Raw genomic sequence first — 15373 nt, forward strand, 5'->3', positions numbered from 1 at the left:
TGCACAGGCATTCAGACATAAAGATGAATATAAAAGTGCGAAAATAATAGGTCGCACTAGATCATGAACTCTTCAAATGAGGTCATGTTAAGGTTCAAAGTTCAAATGAAAAATGGATATACTATTTGGGTATATGTGTGTTTGTGTGCATGTGTGTTTGTCTCTCTCTTTCTCTTTTTTTTCTCTTTCTCTGTTTGTGCGTGTGTATGTGTGTGTGTCTGTCTGTCTGTGTCTGGTGTCTGTGTGTATCTGTGTGTATACAATATATTTTTTCTGTTTGACATATACACATATTTCTATTTATCATTTCTCAAATTGAATTTGCGAAAAAAATGAAATATTTTAAATTGAAGAAAGATTCAAGTTTTTGTTTAGCGCATCATCATCGTCATCACCGTCATCATTATTCTATTTTTATCATCATTTATATCATCATTATCAATATCGTCATCATCGTCGTATATATTTTTTTCGTATCACCATCTTCATCATCATCTTCTTCTTCATCATCATCGTCATCTTCATCATCATAATCTTCATCATTTTCTTCATCATCGTCATCATTATCATCTTCATCATCTTCTTAATCACCGCTATCTTCTTCATCATTTTCTCAAGCGATGGTTTTATTTAATCGTTTTTAACATCATTTCATCACCATCATTTTTAATAACAGCTTCCACGTTATTATCACAGCATCATCAGTACTGCTGTTCAAATCATCATCGCCACCATCATCATCATTTCCACCGTATAATCACATTATCATTATCATCATCATCATCATCATTATCATCAACATCATCATCATCATCATCATCATCATGGTCATCATTACCATCACAATCATCATCATTCCAATTTGACCACATTTATTTTCTTATCGTTAAAGTCTTTATCCTCCTTATAAATCCTAAAAATCATCATCATCGTTGTCATTCTCATCTTCGTCGTCATCGTCATCGTTGACGTCATCGTCGTCATCATCGCCACCTCCATCCGTACGTTCATCTTCCCGCTTGTTCATTTATCCCCCTACTTAAATCCTTTACAAGCCATAATCAATGAGTATTAATCCACAGATAGTGCTCTGGATTATCCGGGAAAATCCCCACTAAGATGACCGGCGCACATAAAATACATGCCTAATCCTTCCGAGATTTGTCTCTTCTTTATAACGTTCATGAGTGTGTCTGCGTGTGTGTGTGCTTGTTTGTTTATCTGTCTGTGTGTATGTTAGTGGTGTATGTTGAGTGTACCTTCGTGAAAGTATCTGCTACAGTGATGGGTGCGAGTGATTTGTATCTCTTCTTCGCACGTTTTTGTTGTATGAAGGACTTGCTTCTTTGTTGTTGTTTTCTGTCTTTTTAATATAAAAATTTTATTTCTTTTTATAAATACTTTTTTTCATACAGACGATTTACTGAGCCTTAAATTTTTAAATTATAATTTATTAGTCGTGAGAATGGAATGAATGAATGAATGATTGGTGAATTACTATAAACATTCTTTTAAATAAAATGTTGTGGACTGAAAATTTAAAAAAAAACATACAAAATTTTTAAAAACATTAAATTAATATTATTATTATTATTATTATATTATTATGACCGCGTAAACAATTTTTACCCCCTAGAACTCAGCAAATCCCTACCCAGCGTCTTCGAAGCTGACCAGCCTGCAAGCCGAACAGCGGCACCTCATGCCCTCCCACGCTGACCTCACAATGGCCGCGCCCTCTCCTGGACACCTCTTCCAAAACTTTCCATCTCAACTTTCCATCAACAGTTCTACGCCGGAGAGAAGTTTTCAAAAAGATTTGGTCGCAGGGGCATTTCGTCCCAAGGTACGTTGTAGAATTTTTTAAATTTATTATATCATAATAAATTATCATAAATTATCATATCATTATCAATTATCACATTATCATAACATTGACGTTATTATTGTCATCGCATTGATATTATTATTGTTGTCGTTTTTTGTAAAGTGTTCACCATTTTTGTTGCTAACGATGAACACGTAACGAACGCAGGACTATCTGGCCAATTTCAATACGTTATTCAACTCGATGGGATTCTACCCGGCACCAAGCATTTCAAACGTCGACAGATCCAAACATACCTTCAAAGTAACAGATTCTTTTTAAATTATGGGCGGTAGAAATTGTGTCTAAAAATAATTTTTACTTAAGAATCACTAAATATACCTTCAAACTCTTTAGGACCCAGACAGAAATCTTTAAGTTCTAAAAATTATCTAAAAATTATTGTTTTTTTGTGTGTAATGTAAGAAACAATTTGTTAAATATAATTTTCAATGTGTTTGAGGAAAAATATTTAAACTTATTTAGTATAAGAAGCGAAATCAAAACGTTAAAATGGATCATTCATAATATATCAGACTTAGAATACACGACAAATTTTGTCTTCTTTCATTTAGCGAAGAGCAAACCAGTGTGTTAGTCCTCCCTTTAATGTTTCAAAAAATTTGTAATCTCTAAAAAAGTTGTACTAATTTTCTTCACTTTAACAAATTTTACTAATTTGTTTCTCAAAAATATTACGAAGACGTAAATTAAATGGTGTGTTAGCCAAAAGACCATACAGACTTTATTTACAGTTAATAAGAATAACGAAAAAAATATTTTTTCTACCCTGCCATAATTTAATAGCTTTTTCTCATCAATTATACACTAAAAAATTGCGAGATTTGGCAAAAATTTATTAATTTATTAAAATTTAAAAATTGTTAAAAAAGAAACGAAAATCAACTCGCTGGTCGATCGCGCACGTGAAGATAGCCTGGGAGATTCACATGGATCAACAAAAAAAACTTTCCACTACCATCACCACCGCCCCATCACTCACGTCATCATCTTCATCCACACCCTCCAAAAAACTTGTTCCTGATAAGAATGATTGCGAAAATAGCTCATTATCAGGTATTCACTTCATTATTTTACATTATGTTTTTTGATTGTTATGCTCAGAGGAGTGCAGTTCAACTTTTTGCTATAATAAATTAAATCTCTTCATCTAACCCTGCCAGTTAGAATTGTTATTTATTTTTTTTCAAAAATAAAATTTATGTGTTGGAGAAAAAAAAAATACAAGTGTCTGTTCTAAGATTACAACAGATTAAGATCGATGTGACTGCGTAATGACGACGACAAATTTGTCTTTTAAGGATAAACAAAAAAAACCACAGACAAAAATAAATGGCTAAAAATCAATTCAGAAAAAGTTTTATTGGAGGAAAACTACCAGAAGGCTGTATATTTCTACGGTGGCAATAAATAAACCGCTATATACATTGATACACTAAGTGGAAAATAATCAAGACGCTAAATATCTCAATGGGCTGAGCTCTATAAATTTTAATTTTCAATCTCTTACACAACTTTCTGCGTTCTGTGCGCGTGTTCTATGCGTCTTTTATTGAATTCACATTCGTTATATTAGTTATATATCTCAATGGATGTATCGAACAAGTGTCTCATTCTTAACAACGTTAACTTTGTCATTTTTTTTATTACCCGATTGTTTTCCAATTCTACCCCTCTCTTCATACTTTTACTCTTTTTTTCTCTTTTTACTCTTTTTCTCTTTCTTTCTCTCTCTTTCTCTTTCATCTTTCTTCTTTCACCTCTCTTTAGACATTTAAAAATAGACACATACACATGTATTCCAATGCTTACAAACGACTGCATTCTTATACACACATAAAAAAAACATACAATGAAAATCAACCACTTTCACACACTTAGACAAGCATTCAAAAGGCACACACACACACACACGCACACATGCACACATACATACATACATACATACATACATACATACATACATACATACATACATACATACATACATACATACATACACATATACACTCAATATTTGTAAGTTTTTTTTAGTTTGTTTGTTTTTTCATCATTTTTTTTCACTCAAGAAAAACTATTTATCAATTTATCCTATTACGCCGTCAAGTCATTTAATCATCCATCTATCAATTAATGAGAAACGTAGTTAAATATTCACTATGACACGAAATGCACACACAAACAAACACACAAACAAACAAACACAAACACACATATTTACAGTATACAATATATATATATATATATATATATATATATATATATATATATATATATATATAATATAATATAATATATAATATATATATATATATTATCGTGCGATAGCTTGACACTAATCGTCTATAATTTTCAAAGGAATCGATTAATTAAATTCTAATCAGTGGCTAATATAACTAAATGTCTGCTCCTTTGATGAATCACTCTATCGCATTTTTTCCTCTCTTACTCACTTTCTCTCTCTTTCTCTTTCTTTATATATATATATATATATATATAATATTTATTTATTTATTTTTATCTTTTCCACGATTTTCTTTTTCTCGTCTCTCTATCATTATTTCTTTTCCAAAGACATATCCATATATATATTCCCCGAATATACCAACGACACGAAACATGGCAACACATATGTATACACCATCAACCTCCATTTATAACTTATCCATCCCTATATGATATTATATCCAACCATGTATCTTCCTGTTTAGATATTTTTGTCCTCATCCATTTATTTGTATATATTTATTTTTCTCAGTTTGTCATACTGCACGTAAACTTCGAAGACGATATTTAAGTGGCTACATTAGGTCTCTCAAACGTGTAGAAGTAGGTGAATCATGCCTATCTTAATGGCTGCTAGTCGCGACATAACAACTTTTAGAATATGCGTTACCAATATAATGAGATTTTTTTTGTCAAATTGCTGACCTTTTAAACTTTTAGGAACTAGGATGGGTAAGGGAGGTTCAGGTAGGAATGGCAACTGCAACAACGGTGGGAGTTACAACGTGAACAGTGGCAACCTATTAACTCGAGATGATTCCCCCATCATCCAGCAGGGCGGGAACAATAATAAGAAGAGAAAATCATACGAAAATCCATTAAAAACAAGAGATTCGAAGCATGAGAACGATGCGACAAGTGCGGACGTTGAGGAAAATAGATGTACCCTTAAACGCAGGTGACTACTGGGAAGATGAATTTGTTTTTATGGTTATTACATTAATTAATTATTATCCGTCAAACGTTTTATTAAAAAATTCACGTTAAACGATTGTTTCAACTGGTAGCAAAACTCATTCATCAATTTGTCATATTTATTTTTAAAGATTGGAAAAATAAATGGAATTAATAGCGATTTTAAAAAAGTAATAACATACAACTGATTCGCCACAAACTCTTTAGAAAGCAGAGCACACAATGCAACAGCAGCAGCAGCAGCAGCGGTAACAACACGAACGCTCACGAACAAATGAAACTCAACAACGGCAACTGTAATGAATCGTCGGTCCAGCAAATGAAGCAGGCACTAACAACCCCGTATAAAATATCAGTTAATGAGGCAAGCACACACACACGCCAAACATTATTTACAATGGAGTCAATACCAACACCAGCCATGTTTTTAAACAATGTCGATTGTTCGAAGCTCTTTCAAAACAGGTTAAATATTTCGTCGTGTGAAACATTATCAAGTCTTCTGAAGATGCCAGAACACTTGGAATCGATCCCCGGACTCAACGTGTCGTCAGCGTTCAGTATTTTGACGTCGTTACCTTCTAACCAACCGCTGGCGACAAGTTCCAATTGAAATGATTGCAAATGTAAATGCTGTTTCTTTAAATTTTTTTCCATATTGAACCTTATTTCATGTGTCATTATTTGTGAATTAGCTAACAGTAACTTTGTCCGCACTGTTTACTATTGAATCGGCCGAATAGTTATATTTGCGTAATACTGAAAACGCATTATAGTTCGATTTCTTGTGGAATGCGGCGCTGATAATAACATTTAAGCTAATAGTTTTTTATTAAACTCATATAGTACTCAATTTTCTGAACATAAAAAGTTAAAATCGGTAACGGAAATTCCGATGTTTTGATAATACATAGAAACTTGAATCGATCGAATTTTCATTATGTATTACAAAAGACACACTATAGTCATGGATATGTATAATACTACCACCATTCAAAGTATACTATATTTTAAATCAAATTCGTTACTATAATTCGACTGCAGACTGAAAACCGATGCAGTTGATCTGGTCGTTAATGACATTCCCCATCGACAATTATGATTATGCAAAATTAAATTTATTAAAATAAATGAAATGTTTCCATCATTATATTCCAGGTAAGGTAATGTACAAATGATATGAAATAAATATTTGAAATCGGGTTGAAGATTATTTTTAAATACAGTTGAAAAGGTACGCAACTATATCTGAGGAGGAATTAAGATTTTCAAAGAAGAAAAAAATTGAAATAATTTTCATAAATTTTCATAGTTACATAGCAAGACAGAATAAATGAAAGCAATCATTGCATACAACTTTTTTTTGTTTGACGAGTAGATCCAGTGAATTTTTTTTTTACGAAACAAGAACTTAATTAGAAAATGTGTTAGAGTTGAAGTGTTAATGAATAAAAAAAACTGCTATCATCTACAGTCATCAATCACATCCACCAGTTATTTACAGAGTCAACAAAGCAATCAAAATATTATCAAATTTGAATAAGCTATGGTAAAAACAAAATTAATTAATTTAAAAAATTTTTCAACATTAAAACTGAAATAAATAAACAGGATAATTTAAATCTGAAGCTGCCTAAATCCATTTTTAACGTGAATTAAAAAGTTGCAATATTTTAAAAATAGCATCTTCCTCCGACGTCAGTCATCACCATAAAGACCCAAACAATAACATCAAACAATAAACCACCTTCAATCACAATTTTCACCACAGAAAGGGCATAATATAAACTGACCAAACACCAAATTATGAATTAATTAGTAAGGTAAAGAGTGCTTGCAACACCACCGCTGAAGTTTGTACGGTCATTCCATTGGCCGATATTTTATAGGTGTAGGTTCACAAACAGATAACCAGCCTATTTATCTCAGTGTGAAAAATGTCTATAGGTTAACATTTTTAAGATAAAAATGAAATTAAAGTAAGAAGTAAGAAAAAGCAATCAAGTCATGTTTTGTCTATTTAACATGGAATAGTCTACACCTTCAAATAATAAATTTTCATTGTTCTCATTGCTCTGAGAGCTGTGGTGGTATTGTTTGGTGAAAATGTTCTCTGACATGAGTGGTTGAAGGCTGTCGATTCTGAAAAAGAAAAAATTGAACATGTGTTATGTTATTGAATACTCAATTCATCAAAAGATAAAAACAAACAAACGAACGAACAAACAAACGAACGAACAAACAAACAAACGAATCACATTTAGTATCATCTACTTATTTCATGACAAAACTTAATTGCTTAGCTAATTCAATTTTATGCATAAAATTGTTATCATACTTGAAAAATTCGTTTAAATAATATTTCCAAAAAATTTCTATTAAATATTCAATTTCTCGTTTCAGCTGCTGACAGAGACAACTTTAAGAGACTACATGCTCCGGAAAGTAAGATAGGTAGTTAATATGGAAATTAAATAAAAATAGCACATTCAAACGCAAGAAGAATCACAACTACCTTCATGATACAATCTCTTAACATTTATCTTTATTTTATTATTTATTATGAAAATTTTTTGCGTACATCAAATGTATGACTGTTATTTGAATGTATGACTGCTTAACGTTCACCTTTCAGCTTTACCAACGAATTAACACATGCACACATAACCCAACATAAATATTTCACATAAAAAAGATAGCATTGACGAATAAATAAAAAAAATACTTGGCCTAATATAATATAATTATGACCAAATGACCAACACAATTATATTATATTTTGAACTTAACTGACCCATGAAATTCTCGTTCATGTTTCTCCAATGTGGAAACCCTGAAAAAAGTCTGTCCACAGTTGTCAATGGCACACCTGGAGTAGAAACATTTATTATTATCATTACAATTAACTCATTATTTTTCTGAGGTATCAACAACAAATGCATGTGTATATAAGATTATCAGACTTTGAAGAAAATCTAAACTGGACCAACCTAAACTCGACATCTCGATTTTGTTGTGAGACTGGAGGCACCAGACGCTGACCATGCTTCAATCTCTGGTGCCTATACAGTGTGTAACTACGATAAAACGATAGGCCACAGTTTGGGTGCTCACACGTGTACAACTTTTGGCCAGACCTCCTTGCCCTTCGACCTCTGCTTGATTCTGAATTGGGTGAATTAGATATTTCAAGGCTTGCCAAACTAATTCATTCGAAATATAATCTCTGAATTTTTTGTTTGAGTATTCAACTCTCAGGTCATTAGACAAAATTGAAACTGTAACAATCATGACACCAATCTTTTCAACGTGAAACCGACGTCAATAGTATGTTGGGGCGACATGCACAATAAGGTTTGAAAGAAATTTAATAAATGTGAAACCATAGGTTCAAACTCTGTGCAAATAAACTCCTGACTAGACTTTATTTTCCAGTTAACATTTTGATAGTTAGAAAGAATTGTTAATGCAACGATAAACTCCAAAAATTTTTAGCAATGAATTTATCTCAGCAATCAATAAAACGCGAATAACTTGAATAAGATACAAAATCCTCACCATTGTTATTGTTGTCGTCGTTATTGCCTGCCGAATTCGATCCATACATTTGAACATTCTGAAAATAGCCAATATAACAAACATCATCATAAAAAGTTAAACAAACATGCTAATCCTATGTTAATGAAAGTAATTCTTGCAATATTTACATTAGCCACTACTATAAATATTATTCAGTCCTTTGCAAATAATATAAGTCTAAATTCTTAGATTAAAAATGATTACTTATTTAATAATGAATTAATAAAATCTAGCATGAAATGAAAATAACATAATTAAAATCGAAATATCTGAATGAATAAATTGAAATTAATCCTATTGTAGAGCATATTGTACACAAAACAGGGCTGCATTTTCAATTGAGAGCATTCAGTTTCATGTGATATCCATCATAACAAATTTACTGTAAAGTACATAAGGTGATAAAAATTATATGCAAGAAAAATCTGCTTATATTAATAATACTACTAATTAAATTTAGTCCATTTCATATCCTGTAAACTTAGGCAATTAGCTCAGATATAATATTAACAAGAGAACATCCTAATTGAAAGCCACCCTCAACTTTATAGAGAAAGCTTTGACTGAAATTAGAGGTCATTATTGAAATTATTATGAAGTTTTAGGGAGATACAATGATATAACCACTGAAGGAATGTTAATGGAAAAAAATCACAGCAGCAATTATAAAATAAATTTATGCAAATAAATGATAAACATTGGTTTCAATTTTAGACTCTTGTTTTCACAATTTCCATTACAAGTTTTAGATAACAAGTTATGATCACTTATCTTCTCAGATACTCATTATTGTTTTAATTTGCAGTATGTTTTTCTTATTATGTATACCTAATATGAGCAATTTATGAAGTTTATTTTGGCAGTATCTAACTGCAAAAATATTTTTTAATGACAAGAAGATAATAACTGATAAAAAATATCTAACAGTTAGGTTGTCAATGCAGTCAGTTTCTGTGAGTGTGGCAAAGTTGAAGTCAATCTCATCTGTCTCCTCTTTGATGGGGAGTTGTGAAGAGTGGAAAAGTGGGTTGTTGTTGTTGTTACTGTCATTTTCATTGTTGCCATCATTGATAATGCTATTATCATTCCCTAGAGCTAAATCACTTTTACTCTCAGAATTGTAATTATCAAGGTTGAAGTCTGAACTGCCAACAATACAACTGCTTTCAAGAATATTCATTGACTGTGTTGTTACATCTGTGTAGACGTCATTTATATTTTCAGGTTTGGTCATGATGACAGCAGAGGATGAAGATGCAGGAAGTGTGGCATCAGCTGCGGTTGTTATGGAGGACTGTCGATCAATGAAGTGTTCATTCTGCGGTATGTTGGTCGTTAGGTTGCTGTCCATATCATCTACAAAACAGTAACTATCTTGCTTGCAGTTGTAATCAGGGTTTTCACTTAAATTATTTTTAATGTATTCATCAGAACTATCTTCTTCAATAGGTTTTGGTTGTACAGAGCGATTGTGTTTGGCTTGCCTTCGACTTCTGCCTGGATGCCTTCTTCTGCCAGATGAATTATTGTAATAGAAATTATTCAATGGTTGGTGAGTGTTTGTATCAGTTGTCGGCCGAGCTTGATAAGTCACTTTTTCAACCTGTAATAAAAATAAGACAACATGGCTGATCAACAGAGTACAAATCTAAAAATAAACAATTAAAAAATTTAAACCTACAACAACATCTTCATTATCATCTTTTTCAGTGTCGTTGCTGATAAGAGGAGCCTTGCCAACCAGCTCGTTGAAATGAACAAGGAATATTTCCTGGTCATCCAATGTTATACCTATCAACCCTTGAACCTTGATATTCAGTTTGTAATTGAATCCATTTCGACACAAAAGTAGCACTGTATCCCGTAATAAAACACTGAGCTTGTCAGACTCTGGCTTCATTATTAATTATTTAAACAACTCTTTTTCACCAACACCTACAATTTTAAAAAGTTATCTATTACAAAATATGTTGTCAGAAAGTATACAAAACACAAAACTTAACGTAAAAATGAACGAATGTATGGAGCGTAAAATTGTAAACAGTTGGTTGTTTTGCATGGTTGTACCTATTTCGGTTTTATTTACTTTCTTACAAAATCAACTTCCTATCTCATCTTCTTACAATAGGAACGGTCCGAACTAATCCACAAAACGAAGCTTACGCAGACATCTTACGGACACACAATCGTAATTTTGCAAACAAACAAAATTTTTAACACCGAATTTTACCTTTTTTACTAGCTGAGATGAAAAAATATACTAATTTACAAATAATATTTTCGTAAAATATAACCGATCCACGCACAAGAAATTAACAAAAACACTAAATATTTATGTGTACGAAATTAAATATTCGAATTAAAAATTGATGGGATATTGGATTCGTGCATGTACTTGATTGACTCTTCATATTTTTATCGAATAATTTGCTGATTTCCAGCATTTAAAAAAATTTTTAGTGACAAAATTTTCAACATTTGACTTGACATAGAAGGAAAATTAGGCAAAAACACCACTTGTGTCGTAAAAACATTTTGTTCATGGCTTATACATAACTATACTTAATATATATCTATCTATATTATTATTATACAAGTGTATATTGGATGGACACCTTTAAATTGTTATAAATATTGCCGGTGAAACTTTATTCAAGTAGAAAAAAATCTCTCAATGATATTTTAACGTCATATAAATGTGATATAATGTCATACCATTCATTTTTTCTTTTTAATCTGCTCTTGGTTGAATGAGTTCAGTTGACATAAATTTTACCCTACATACTAGTTTTCTTATTAGAAATTAATTTATCATTTGTAAAAAATATTTTAAATTTTAGAATTTCGTAAAAATGTTTTAAATTTTAGAAATTAGTGAAGAAAATTGAGAAAATGTATGTAGGCTAATGTAGTTTGGTTTGTAAATAAAGTCACCTGTCCATTTAATTGTTTATAAACAAAGCGTGCTTTAAATTTGACATCGTTTGATCGATGAACGATTAATAAATTCACCATTTTAATAGTAGTAACAACAACAACATCAATACAATTACTGATTTTTTTTATCTTTAAACATTTGTTAAATAAAATTTGTTAAATTTTTTTGCGTAAATGTCGCGAAACAGGTACGACAGCGGTGATTTAGGATTGGGATTTGGTTTGAAACCTGGATCGCTAATCATTCCTGATTCAATCCTTCCGGATTCAAACCTTGACAGCTGCGCTAACACTAACAGTGACTCTGTTGTCGTTGATGGGGATAAAAATGGTGAAATGTCGTCGTCATCTTCAGATGCTGATGAGTTTAGTAGTAGATCTACAAAAAAAGTTGAAGAAGTTCTAAATGTGAATGGCGGAAAATCAAATTCAAAATCTTTTGAAGATTCTCTCAAAAATCATTCAAGTAATTTTTGGTTTCGAAGTTACTCAGTATTTTTTTAGATAGATTATTTCCATTTTTATTCACTGATTATAATATAAAGAAAACTTATTTAGAAGCAATGATCTGTTTTTATTAATTTTTTTATTGATAAAAATTAATCATAATTATTATTTAATAATTCATTTTATTGATTTTTATTTTTTATTTGTTTATCTATTTTTTAATCTCAGCTTTGTCAATTTATATTCAAAAGTTTCAGAGCGAAAGATCTATGGTTTGTTTAAAAGCAAAAATTCATCAGGTCACTTTTCTGTAAGTTTTTTAGTCAAATTTTTTAATCAATTATGTTGTCAGTAGTTGCCTAAATGGCTTTCATTTGTTTTTAAACCTATACTATACTATACTATTTATTGTTTATAATATTAAATAATCTTATCTCTAATATTTAAAAAAATAATTTTTTAATTCTTATAATTTTAGGAGATTGATTCATTAAATCATGAACTTGAATCTGTAAAACAACAGTTAACATCAAAAAAACAGGGCATTAGAATTCTTCAGCAAGAAGTTGTTTTAATTAAATTTAATTAATTAATTAATTGTTTTATAATAATTTTATTAGTTAATAATATTATTTTTATTATCGTTGTTATTTTTGATGTTTTTTGTAGTTTTTTTCAGTCTTGTTGTTATAGATGTTGCTAATGCTATCATTATCTGTGATTTTTTGGCGTTTTTATATTTTTACTTATTTTATTTTAAATGTTTTTATTATTCTGTCAGTTGCAAGCATCCAAACTTGAAAATGAACATTTGAAATCAAAGTTAAAATGGCTGCAGGACATTCTCATTAAGGTTTTTTTTCTTTTTTTTAATTTTTTTATTTTATTCTTATTTAATTTTGAAATAAATGAGTGTTTCTGCTCAGTTGAACAAACATAATTAAATGAAATTTTTATTTTAGAAAAAAACTGGTTTAGAGTTAAATAATATTAATAGCTGGTTTAGGTTACGTTCTTAATGATTATTATTAATATTATCATTCTAGTTATAAAAATTATTATTATTATAATTTTAATTATAACAAATAATATTATGTTACTTTTAATTATAAAGGATTTTAACAGCTTACAATTCAATGTAGCCAGAGAGAGGCTTGTTATGAATGAGAATAAAGAATTCTACCAAAGTCAGATTAATATGTGGGGGCAATTTTATTTCTTTTTAATTTTATTTTCATTAAATTTAAAAATATGTATTTTGTTTATTGATTTTTAATTTTGTAATTTTACAAGTTTTTAATTTGTTTTACTTTTCAATTTTTTTTTAACAAATTGAAGTCTAGAGAAAGAAAAAGAAACGTTGAATGCACTAATAAAAAATCAAGCAGAAAAGTTGAAAGAGCTGCAAAGTAGTTATATATTATTTAATTGTTATCGTTTAGTCAAAATTTCATTAATATCTTATTTTTATGGTTTTTCTAGGCTGTTGTGAGTTGATTTTTCAATTAAGTATCTTTAGATTAGACTAGAATCCAGCCGTATTCTAATATCTTCTATCTTTTCTATTGTAAACTGTTTTGTTTATTCAACCAAACTATTTACTTATTTGTTAGTCCATTGTCTTATTTACTAAAATTAACTTTTACTCCCTAATTTGGTTTTATTTCAATGTTAATTGAGCATCACAATGAAATATTGACTTTTAACATAATATAGCCCCCATTCCCTTTAACTTCAATGTCAGGTAAACATGAGAACACTCCATCTATTCAAACATCATTGAGTCGTGCCTCTGCTGCCTATTCAAATGCCAGTTGCTGTGTCAATCAAACAACGACACCATTTATTAACGGGGTAGGCAAACGTACATTTAATGCTTGTCTCTATAAATGTTCCTTTCGTCATTTTAGTCTTCATTTGTTGTATGAATGATCTTTTTCAAGTTATTCAAGTAACTTTATAAACGAGATGGGAGCTCTTTGTTACAATGGTACAAATTATATTAATTTATTATTAGCCATTTATAAATTACGTAGTTAGTTTTATCAAGAAAAATGATACCTATTTTAAAGAAATCAATTTAGTTATAAATGCCTGAATGCCCCATCCGATTTTTTGAAGGTTTTAGATTGCAGTTGCCACTGCTTCGACTACAAGAGATGTCCTTGTGCCAAAATTGCCGACCAACTACACCAGCAGAACAAGGCTCTCATAACGAAGGTAAACAATCAATAGTTTCAGTAAGAGATTAAAGAAAAATATCTTTATTAAGAGAAGACCAGCATTTTTTAGAAATAGACATAGATGAATTAAAAGAAAGAGAATTTAAAGAAAATAAAGAAAAGACGAGTTCGGCCTTTGAAAAAATTTATTGTTTTGTCAATTTAGCTATCATCAGCCAGTTAAATTATCTCTTATATTATTATTGATTTTTTCTTTAAGATTCTAAAATACTTTTTTGATTTTTTGATAGAACTATTGAAGTTAAAAAAAATTTCAAAATATAAATAAATGAGTAAATAAATAATAAATAAATAGATAAAAAGTAAAAAGAATTAATTTCAAATATAAAAAACCATCCAGTTAACAACATGTGAGAACATTGATGCAGACGAGAGCAACACTCAGCAAGAGGCCAACACCACAGATAACAACGATACCATTTCGACAAGCAACAACACTGCAACAACAATCGACAAACCAACACAAAACAACAGCAGCAGAACGTTTAAAAAAATAATTCATGAGAAAATCAATTTACGTTATAAGAGCTGATGTAAGAAATTTTTCACGAATGCAAATTTTTTTTTAAGCTAGCATCTACCACCTGTTTAACTATTTATTCCATTGTTTAAATGAAATGATTGAGAAAAATTTTCAACGTTCTCTTTGTTCTGTTTTGTGCTCGTATCACATGTTACTCATTTTGCTGAATCTTTCCTAGATCCGCTGATCCGCCTGCAATTTTAATTTACACATTTACACAATATACACATACAATACGTTATACAATAGACGTACGATTTAGTGTTAGATTTGATACACACAATAGGAACCATCGTCAGCTTCACCAACATCTTTAACGTTACGGCCAAATTTTTAACGGTTGAGGGAGGGCTAGGCCCGCCCAGTTTTTGATATGATTGACATTTCAAATGCAATAGACATTTCAATGCGATCGATTAAATTAGATTTGTATGGCACCTGTTTATAATTGAAATGAGTTTGGCATAGCGAACGAACGATCTGACATCACAACTGAATCTCAAGTCCTGAAGTTATTACAAGCCTTACTTACAAGCTGTTATTGTGTATTTTAGT

The 15373-nt window shown here is 30.3% G+C and overlaps 3 protein-coding genes across 3 annotated transcripts; 2 read left to right on the forward strand and 1 right to left on the reverse strand.

Annotated features, from left to right (window-relative positions):
• Positions 1 to 63: 63 nt before the first annotated feature.
• Positions 64 to 3302, forward strand: HELRODRAFT_175114 (hypothetical protein; the record flags this gene model as incomplete). The annotated part of the gene is made up of 5 exons (XM_009022551.1): positions 64 to 99; positions 1637 to 1846; positions 2036 to 2131; positions 2761 to 2944; positions 3211 to 3302. The coding sequence occupies 5 exons, from the start codon at positions 64 to 66 to the stop codon at positions 3300 to 3302; spliced, it is 618 nt and encodes a 205-aa protein (XP_009020799.1).
• A 3036-nt stretch (positions 3303 to 6338) lies between these two features.
• On the reverse strand, positions 6339 to 10979 carry HELRODRAFT_192371 (hypothetical protein). The gene is made up of 7 exons (XM_009022552.1): positions 10736 to 10979; positions 10350 to 10603; positions 9594 to 10271; positions 8648 to 8705; positions 8080 to 8254; positions 7884 to 7958; positions 6339 to 7231 (listed from the first exon to the last, which is right to left on the reverse strand). Exons 2-7 carry the CDS (start codon positions 10566 to 10568, stop codon positions 7090 to 7092), a joined length of 1347 nt encoding a protein of 448 aa, XP_009020800.1. The 5' UTR covers positions 10569 to 10603; positions 10736 to 10979; the 3' UTR covers positions 6339 to 7089.
• An 800-nt stretch (positions 10980 to 11779) lies between these two features.
• Positions 11780 to 14827, forward strand: HELRODRAFT_175116 (hypothetical protein; the record flags this gene model as incomplete). Its single annotated transcript, XM_009022553.1, has 8 exons — positions 11780 to 12071; positions 12281 to 12351; positions 12531 to 12617; positions 12834 to 12905; positions 13167 to 13239; positions 13797 to 13906; positions 14174 to 14272; positions 14636 to 14827. The coding sequence occupies 8 exons, from the start codon at positions 11780 to 11782 to the stop codon at positions 14825 to 14827; spliced, it is 996 nt and encodes a 331-aa protein (XP_009020801.1).
• Positions 14828 to 15373: the final 546 nt, after the last annotated feature.

This window comes from Helobdella robusta (assembly GCF_000326865.2).
Source record: "Helobdella robusta unplaced genomic scaffold HELROscaffold_32, whole genome shotgun sequence".
NCBI lineage: Eukaryota > Metazoa > Annelida > Clitellata > Rhynchobdellida > Glossiphoniidae > Helobdella > Helobdella robusta.